This window comes from Nanorana parkeri, unplaced genomic scaffold (assembly GCF_000935625.1).
Source record: "Nanorana parkeri isolate BGI_ZX_2015 unplaced genomic scaffold, ASM93562v1 scaffold117, whole genome shotgun sequence".
NCBI classification, from domain to species: Eukaryota; Metazoa; Chordata; class Amphibia; order Anura; family Dicroglossidae; genus Nanorana; species Nanorana parkeri.
This window is the reverse complement of record NW_017306385.1, coordinates 1384718-1394577: the sequence shown is the minus strand read 5'-3', so window position 1 is coordinate 1394577 and position 9860 is coordinate 1384718. Positions and strand designations below refer to the sequence as shown.

General features: G+C 42.8%; 1 protein-coding gene across 1 annotated transcript; it reads left to right on the top strand.

Moving 5' to 3' along the window:
- The first annotated feature begins 1337 nt into the window (after positions 1 to 1337).
- Positions 1338 to 9067, top strand: NOV (nephroblastoma overexpressed). The gene is made up of 5 exons (XM_018553338.1): positions 1338 to 1486; positions 4553 to 4766; positions 5857 to 6108; positions 7266 to 7480; positions 8681 to 9067. The coding sequence occupies exons 1-5, from the start codon at positions 1430 to 1432 to the stop codon at positions 8978 to 8980; spliced, it is 1038 nt and encodes a 345-aa protein (XP_018408840.1). The 5' UTR covers positions 1338 to 1429; the 3' UTR covers positions 8981 to 9067.
- The last annotated feature ends 793 nt before the right edge of the window (positions 9068 to 9860 follow it).

Here is a 9860-nt window from a genome sequence, read left to right as displayed (position 1 = left end):
GTATCCGCTGATAGCTTAGAGAAGTTCAAGAAACTTCTAGATGAGTTCCATCAGTGACTGAATATACAAGGATATGGGAGGTATTAAATCCATATAGATAAGGATATCTATAAATATATATACATACACACACACACACACACACATAGGTTCAACTAGATGGACCTTGGTCTTTATTGAACCTCACCTATTATGTTACTATGTTACACAGTGTTTTGGAGCGGATCCGCGCGGCCGGGATATCGCAACTTTCGGGGTGACGATCCAGTGACGGTAGTGCGACCTTCATCGTCGGGCTGCATAAAAAAAATCGAAAAATCTCGCAAAATCCGCAGAAAAAGGGTCATGTAGAAGCGTCTTGTGACCGCGACGAGCGACTGGCGACATGTAGCTGTACATGAAGACAGCTCCATTGAAACGTAATGGCCGGGCGACTTCTCGCGATTTCGCGCAAAAAATGCGCAATATCGTAGCGGAAATCGCGCAGCAATCCGCTCAGTGTGAATGGGGCCTTATGCTGCCCAGGTTGTGGTTCCTGATGTGATTGTGGGCCTCTAATGTGAAGAGGCTTCTAATGTGGAAGGAGCAGACTCTGATGTGATGGGGGAACCCTAATTTTTATTTGTTGTTTTTCTATTGGGTCCCCCTTAAAATCCATACCAGACCCCTATGTGGGATAAAGGTCTGGTATGGATTTAGAAAGGGCCATTTTAAAAATGGGGGTTCCTTGAGACTTTGCATACATTTAAAGGGTGCCATGATTTAAAAAAGTTTAAGAAACACTGGTGTAACCTACAGACTAAAGACTCATCTCTAAAGACGTAACTGAATTGTAATGCGTCTTTATGGGACACAGCAGGCAACAAGGGGCCAAGACCTCGCAGAGGCCTGTGTAAATGCAGCCTAAACCAGAAATTCAGATCATCTTTTTTATTTCCAGTCCTCAACGGTTGGAAATAGTGTTCTCATTGTCTAGAGGTTACATAACAGAAATAAGTAATAAGAGGAGTACAGTAGATTACGCCTGCCTGTCTTCTCAGACTGTACGAGACGTCTGGAGATGTGCTTATAACAGGCATTCCTCTTGTACAGATGAGTAATCAGTTCCTCTGTCACTTCCCTGAGCTGGATGGAAAATACATTCCTTTTTTTGTATTACATGCAGACTCTTTCCTCTTGAGGGATATTAGCTTGCCATCTAGTGTCCATAAACTGCACTGGTTGTTTAGGGAAATGTAGTGGGCGGCAGGAATTTGGAAATCGTCATCATTCCCAAAGCTGCCCAATTCAGGACCGTCCACCAATAGGATCCCACTGGATGGAGCCGTGTTCTATATATGAGGAGTCTGTAGACTCAGTTAAGAACATCTCAGGCTCTTAGCCCAGCAAGACAGAAGGTATCATTATTGTGCTTCAAGACTGAGACATCATGTTCTGCAGAAGGAACCTTCTCCAAGCCCTCTGCACCCTCTTCTTGGTTCATAAAGTAAGTGTTACCTAAATTTTATTGCCTTTAGAATTAAATTCTTAATCCTGAAAACTCAAGACCCCTTTGGCTCTGAGGATTCTGTATACCTTTAGGATATGCATGATATTTGCAGGATTATTTATTAGACAAATTCCAAAAGTCAGATTAATGCATCAAACAAAAAATGGTAGAATACAATACAATGTTACCTTTGCTGAATGGAGATACGCTGATGAAAATTATTATTTTATTGGATATATTAGATATTTATCTTCTTTTTTATTGAATTTAACTATAATATGATTATTGTAGGGTGGTTAAAGTGTATGGAAACCTAAAATGTGTCACTGTATACAATTTTCTCAAGCAATTTTTTGTTTTGTGTGAATCTGTTACAAAGTTTCTTACCTGGAAATCCTGCCAGTAAGAACACTTCCTATTGCAGGCTGACAACAATGAGCCGCTGCCTTGCAATGAACAGCAATGTTGCCAGCCTGGTGTGCGCGGCTTTAATTGGCCATTGGGCTGCCTGTCAGGTCTGCATGTGCCTCCTGGCTGTTAACTGCAAGGCAGCCACTTAGCGTTGTCAGTCTGAAACAGGAAGTGCTGTCACTGGCGGGATCTCCAGGTAAGAAACTTTGTAACAGATTCACAAAAAATGATTTGCTTAAGGAAACTGTATACAGTGAAGCATGACGCCAAACATACCGAAAAATAGATTTGGGGTAACAGATGTGACAAGAATGACAAATTTACAGTATTTGTTGTTCTTTACATAAGAATGTGAATATGTTCAGCTTTATACAAATATCCTTCCCAATGACTGTTCATGTTTTAAATGCTGTATGGGCCCATTCACACTGGTGCGATGTGTTAGTCACATGGTTACGTGCAATTATTGCAACCTACTGCGTAACACACCTACCGTGCGTTAACAGTGCAGGAAGTGCATTGCGTTGCCATTCATTTGAATGGCACCCCAATTGCAACTCCCACCCGCAATGCATTTGATCACACCGGAATGTGCAGGACCGCAATAACATGCATTGCGGTGTGATTAAAAAAAGCAGTGCATGTAATACCGTGCATTGCGGTTTATTTATAAAAAGTAGTGCACGCACTACTTTTTTAATCACACCACAACACACGGTATTGGGGTACCGCACGTTGCAGCACGATCGAGCACATTGCGGGCAGGGGGGCGCATTTGAGGTGCCATTCAATTGCATGGCAGTGCAACACACTTCCCGCACTGTTAACACATGGTAGGTGCGTTGCTCGGTACGGTGCGTTCATCGCACGGAACCGTGTGATTAACACATTACATCAGTGTGAATGGGCTCTAAGTGTTCTTGTGTCTAGTTTGGATACACATATGCATGGGGGCAGACATATTTACTTACTGTATGTACATGCAGTGCTTTCTACTGCACAGGCTGCACACTGATTGTGCTTTTCGGTTCCTCTTTCATACAAGTCTATAAGCCTGCTGGGACTAAAAGTAGTACAAATAGCAGGTGTTCTATCCTGTCATCCCAGCACTTCTCTACAAGTGCTAAGGGAACCTGTTAGAGTTGCACTTGTAGGACGAGCCACTAGAGGGAGCACCAGCATCTCTCTACACAAAATACATTTATGAAAATATAGCAGCAAGTGCTGTATAATAAGTCAATGAATGGTCCAATCAGCGAGTGTGATCAACCAATCAGGGAATGACCCAGAGCAACCAATCTGATTTTAGTTCATGAAGTCAAGTTTGTAATTAGTTACTGCTGGTTACTACAATTGCACGATGTGCAATGCGTGTGAAGCAAACCTGTAACATATTGTAAGAATCCATGATGTAAGGAAAGAATATATAAAAAATGTTGAACTTTGGCTATGTTCAATGTTAAGGTTCATCCTCCATATCAGACAAGCCTGAACTGGCTGTATATCTGCATTCCTCTAGGTGAATGTAACTGTATGTGATCACTGTTACTACCTGCAGTGAGGAGAAAGTGATCTCACCGCACATACCAAATGGAAACATAGGAACGTGCTTCCTCTCACATCTCTACTCTGCAACGGCAGACATGTCAGAATGGGTCACACGCTGCCTTCCGACATCTCCGTTTTTGCCCACAGCCAGTTTCCTAAATTAAATTACATTAGAGACCCCAATCCATTGTATAGGCTAAGGATAGGCAACCTCGGCACTCCAGCTGTGGTGAAACTGCAAATTCCATCTTGCTTCTGGGAGTCGTGCCTGTGGCTGTCAGTCTTGCAATGCCTCATGGGATTTGTAGTTCCACAACAGCTGGAGTGCTGAGGTTGCCTACCCCGAGCCTATACAATGTAATTTAATTAAGTAAACTGGCTGTGGGTCAAAACAGAGATGTTGGAAGGCAGCGTGTGACCTTTGGTATAGGCTTAAAAGGCTGAACTCTGGGCAGATATAAAAGACAAAAAAGTAATGCAGCTCTGTAATCATTAATGCATCATTAAATGTATTTTTTCAATGCAAGCAGTGTAAATACCTGAATAGGTATTAGCCTATTGTTGTCCCTGCAGACAGTAGAGTAGGAGTGTGAGACTGAGGATGAAGAAGCACAAGGAGTCAATCAGTTCATGTGCTGACTTTAAGCATGCTGATAGGAGCTCATCACTGCACTGCTTCTCTTTTCACGGTCTATGGTGGGTCCGGGACATCCTGGGCTCAAAATAAATGGTTTGAATGGTGCTGGACATCAGACCGAGGACTGAGGAGTGGCAGAAAAAAAATCCATGTCTTTGTTTACCAAGCAGTACATGCTTTCAGGGCTTGTATACGCATAATGGATTGAGAGAGGACAGACTGGTGGGAATAGGCTAGGAAACAAAGAAGGAACTGTGTTGATATGCAAGTCTACCTGCCCCACACATACACCTAAATTATACTGGTGGGTTTTTTTGGGGGGGGGTCCACTTTAAATGTTTAGATTCGCTAGAAAGCTGTTGTTACACTTTAATTGGTAAGCATCCCAATTGTGAAATGTGACTTAAGGATTGTCCCCTCAGCTGGACAGAAACTCATTTTAAGCTCACTTTGCGTTTCCCTTGCAGGTGGTCTCCCAGAAATGCCCATCGGAATGTGGACGTTGCAGACAAAACCCACCCAGGTGTGCCCCCAATGTACCAGTCATATTAGATGGCTGTGCCTGCTGCCCTGTGTGTGCTCGACAGGATGGGGAGAGCTGCTCTGAAGTGTACCCTTGCCAAGAGGGGCTATTCTGTGATTTCAGTGCCGATGTAAGGACCGATGTTGGCATTTGCATGGGTAAGTCAAGCCTGTTAAAACCAATATACAATAGCTGCAAACCTTTTACTTAACAAGGGGAGGCCAATGTGCAGAGTTCAGTGACCCCCAGCAGACAGTGAGCACCTTTCTCTGATGACTCAATACTTCTTAGCTGAAATATCTGTAGAAAGCCACTAGAGGGAGCTCTCGGTGGTTTCTTGCAGTTACTATGTCTCTCTTTGCAACTGTTGAGATAAGACAGCCACAAAGGGGGTGCATTGCTTTAAATAAGTCAGCTGACCCATTATTTGTACTTTAATTCTACTTTTTTAAGTTTTAAGTCTCTGTTTCTATTTATGGTATATTTGGTATTAAACATAGCGCCAACTCATAGACTTGCTTTGTGAGAAAAAGCAGTAATACACACGCATTGTGTAGCATTCTAATTTTTAAACTATTTTATATTTATTTATATTTTTATATTTATAAAAAAATTTTAAAAAAATAGGCTGCTTATTGTACAAATATATAACTATAACCTATACATAGAAACAAGGTTTTTTTGAACAATAACACATATTTTCAAGTAGTAGAAAATAATGTTTTCACTTGGTTCTAGATCCAGTTAAAATCTTCTTTACTTATTCAAGGCACAAAACTACATATAACAGTCCAGTTAACGCGTTTCAGCCAAAAGAGGCTTTAATCCTAGCTATCATTAAGGCCTCTTTTAGCTGAAACACGTTAGCAGGACTGCTATGCCTGGTTGTATGCCTTGAATAAATTATGAAGATTTTAACTGGATCCAGAATCATGTGCAAACACTGTTTTCTACGGTTTATGATGAAGGGCTGGTGGAAGTCTTGGTTGTGCCCCGATGTTCTCTGGAACTGCATTGGAAAAGGTAGAGCATTGTGAGCTTACCACATATTCATAAGATTAGCTAGGCATCAAGTTATTCTTTTTCTGTTTCTCTAAAATATCCTTTAAAATACTATGTATTCCCTTAAAAATCCACCCCTTTATTAGCAGGGTAATAGTCTTTTACTGAACACTTATGGATTTGGTAGTATACACTGATGGGTCCAGTACATAACTGTATTTCTTCTTATTTCCCTTCATTCTCCAGCTCTGGAAGACGACAAGTGTGTGTTCAATGATGCTGTGTATCGCAGTGGTGAAACCTTCCAGCCCAGCTGTAAATATCACTGTACATGCCAGGACGGGCAGATCAGCTGCGTTCCCAGATGCAACAATGACCTCCTGCTGCCCAGTCCCGAGTGCCCCAACCCAATCAAAGTCAAGGTGCCGGGCGAGTGCTGCGAGAAGTGGATCTGTGACTCCAAAGAGGAGGTGGCGATCGGCGGCTTTGCAATGGCCGGTGAGATGCTCAGTAGTTCAACACTTATTTCAAATATTCCTTTAAGTTCATTATGGAATCTCATAATCCTTTAACGGTGTGCAGGGAATAATTCACCTGGATACACTAAGTAGTTTATGTAGAGGTTTACTAATGCATGGTAAAGTTTCAGAACTGGGTTCAATTGTTAAAGAAGGTTATCTAAACCCAATATATAAAATTGTATTTTATTTTGACCTAGTGATCCAGCCAGTAACACACTTCCTGTCTTAGGGTGGCTCCACACTGTGGAGGGTCAATGGAGTCACCTTTGGATGACAGCATTGTCACCCTGTGAGGAGGATAGTGTTCGATGGACTAATAGATTTGGGTGGACTTGACTAACAACAGTTTTTGTTTCTTTTGGGGAAACGTTTTTACATAAATGAATAAAATCTGACCATTGTAAACACCTCTGTCAGTGTTAAATGGTTTGGCCCATCCCTCTATCTGACACTTTTGAGGCTTTACAGCTTTGCCTGGAAGTTATAAAATAACAGACTTACTGGCCGGATAAGAAGATAAAAAATAAAGGAAAGAAAGATTAAAGGAGAAGTATTGGGAGAGTAAAATGTACCCTTCCCAATAGTTTACACTGCAGCTGTCACACGCCGGATCAATAGCTCGAGAACCGAGCGATCACAAACCACTGATCACTCAGCTCATGTCTTCTCCCTGCAGAAAGTCACTCTCAGTCACCCTGCAGGGATTACCTCCTCCCCTCTTTGTTCCACCAGCGCTCTGGGACAGACAGGGGAGGGGGCGAGTACAGCTGGCTCTGGCTCTAGAGATTCAGAGCCAGCTGTCAATCAGGCAGTGGGTGGATCCTGACAATATTGTCGGGATCTTTCCCAGCTGCAGCGTGGTTCTGCATTGTCAGCTTACAACGGGCTATATGCCCGCTATATGCTGACTTTGGGTCACAAGACCTGTGACCCAAAAGAGAACTAAAGCCAAAAAAGATTTGGCTATAGATCTTCTTTAAAGAAAACGAATGCAGCCACCACGTCTAAGGACTGGTAAGCGGCAATATAGATTGAATGTTTGCTTTTGGGTTTAGATACGCTTTAAGATTTGTTTTAACTTATTTGCCAAGCGTTCCACTTTAATACGGCAATATCTGTTGTGGTATCTCACAGCTTACAGACCTGAAGCCACTTTAGGAGTCGCTGTGCCTGACATGGGCGCCAACTGCATTACACAGACAACGGAGTGGAGCGCGTGTTCCAAGACTTGTGGTGTCGGTCATTCATACCGGGTGTCAAATCGCAATCATCGATGTGAAATGCAGAAGCAGATCCGCCTGTGTATGGTGCGACCCTGCGAGGAAGAGGAACAGGCCCTTCTTGGAAAGGTAATAGTGGATAGTACCATTTAGATTGTAAGATGTATATCAAGGCAACATTAATATTACTGGACCACATTTGTTTTAGCAGAAGGCACTATTTTATGCAGCGTTTAAGGAAGAGAGTTGGGGGCCACATAGAATAAGCAGACCTTGCCTAAAGTGTAACTGCAGTCACATTTTTGTTGTTGTTGTTTTGGATGGAGTGAAAAAGATTAGAACCCATATTGAGTTCTTACTGCTATCCGGGCTCCATTAGAGAGTTTACCCCCACTTATTATCTTATTGAAAATTTTTTACCACACAGGAAGTAAGGGGATATTTCAAAGGGTTGAGCTCAGGTTTTGACCAAACTTGAGTTCCTCTTGAAGCAGAAGGAAGCCCTCCTGTTGCCGCCCAAACAGCTGTGGTTGGGGAATTCCCCTGCCGCAGCCGCACATGAGCAAAGGAGCAGGCTGCTGTGACGTTATTGATCTTACAGGGCCACATGGCTAGATCTGGTCAATAACATTTACCTAATACGGCCAAGTGGCCATGTAAGGTCAATGATGTCAGCACAAGCATCCTGCCCATTTATTCATGTGTAGCTGTGGCTGGGGAATTCCCCAGCCACAGCTGTTAAGGGGGCAACAGGAAGAGCTTCCTTCTGCATTGAGAGGAACTCAAGTTTGGACCTGGTCCCGTCCGAACCTGAGCTCAACCCTATTGGAAAGATCCCCTTACTTCTGTCTGGTATAACATTTTCAATAAGACAATAAGTTGGGATCAACTTCTCCAATGGGTCCTCGGATAGCAGTAAAAAAAAAAAATATGGGTTCTAATCCTTTCCACTCCATCCAAAACGATGAAAAAAGTTTTGACTGCATTTACAGTCGGGAATACCCCGACCCGGTTTCAGGGAAGCTCAGGTTCTCAATGGGTTTGGTCCATACCTGAACTCATCCCTACTCACCCACAAAACTACAAAGGCTTTTCTAGGGGAAGATCAGCACCCTACCATGAAACCATTGTTACCAGGACAGAAAGTCAGGGAAAATCTAATGGAGCCCCAGAGAGCAGTAAAGTTGTAAACCTTCCACACGCTAAAAAAAAAAATGTTCCCGTGACGTACACTTTAAGACATCTGTAATATTAGTAAAAAATAAAACTTACTGTGTAAAGAAATATGTGCACCCCACTAACAAAATAGCTTTCCTTCCTCTGTTACAGGATGGAAAAAAATGTGTGAGGGTGACAAAATCTGAAAAACCCATACGATTCGAATTCAAAAACTGTGTCAGCGTCCAGAGCTACACCCCCAAGTTCTGCGGCAGCTGCAGAGATGGCCGATGTTGTACACCGCACAGCACCAGGACCGCCCAGGTGGAGTTCCAGTGTCCCAATAACCGAGTCATGAAAAAACCTGTCATGTTCATTAACACCTGCGTCTGTCATTACAACTGCCCACGAGACACTAGCCTCCTCCAGACAGACAACGCCATGTTCCCGGGCCTGCGGAGACCATTATAAGGACGACATTCGTTTTCTAAGTTCCAAACTCCAAGCCGTGGAATAACCAATGAACTTTTACATGGTATAAATGTACAGCCGGTGGGAAGAAAGAGAAAGTGGCGAAGAAAAGTGTAACTGTAACATTTTTATACTTGCCGCATATTTAAAATGAGTATTAATTTAAGGAGGCAAAAAGAAATCACAGACTGTTTTTGGATGTTTTTTAAAACTGTAAATACGGTAATTTAAACAGAATATTATAATTGATGTGACTTAGTTTTGATATTGGTCTACAATGTAAAAAGTCAATGTAATGTTTTAAGAAATAGGGAACATATAAAGTCCAAGTGACATGGACTCTGTAATAGAAATGATGGGGGGTATTTATAAAACTGGACAGATGCTGTTCATGCACCACTAGTGCCACTAGTTGGCGCTGATGAGCATAGGAATTTCTTATAGTGCTCAGCGCCACCTAGAGGCGCTAGTACCATGCAAACAGCATCCACCCAGCTGATTTATAAATAAATCCATGTGTGTTAAAGACCAACTCCAGCCACAACGTTAGTCCTAGATGATGTAAGCCCTCACGGGCAGGGTCCTCTTTACCCTCTTTTCTTGAATTGTATTGTGATTGTAATGTCTTCCTTTTATTGTAAAGTACTGCGCAAACTGTTGGCGCTATATAAATCCTGAATAATAATAATTTGTGGTCCAAGCCTGGCCACGACATGTGTGACTCCCTATGCCCCATGGCCTGAAGTGTGCCTTGGCCGTCTAGGACAGTATGCCTAAAAGGGGGCATACCCAGTGACCTGAAATGGAAAGAAGAGGGTATGGGCGGGTGGGGATGCCCGGAACCCGCCGATGTATGTGCACGGTAAGCTGTCTTAAAGGC

Excerpts from the sequence above, each read along its gene's own strand:
- NOV (XM_018553338.1), top strand. The coding sequence starts at position 1,430 with ATGTTCTGCAGAAGGAACCTTCTCCAAGCCCTCTGCACCCTCTTCTTG. Across the intron at positions 1,487-4,552 it reads CCCTCTTCTTGGTTCATAAA|GTGGTCTCCCAGAAATGCCC; the intron begins GTAAGTGTTACC and ends TTTCCCTTGCAG. Across the intron at positions 4,767-5,856 it reads CGATGTTGGCATTTGCATGG|CTCTGGAAGACGACAAGTGT; the intron begins GTAAGTCAAGCC and ends TTCATTCTCCAG.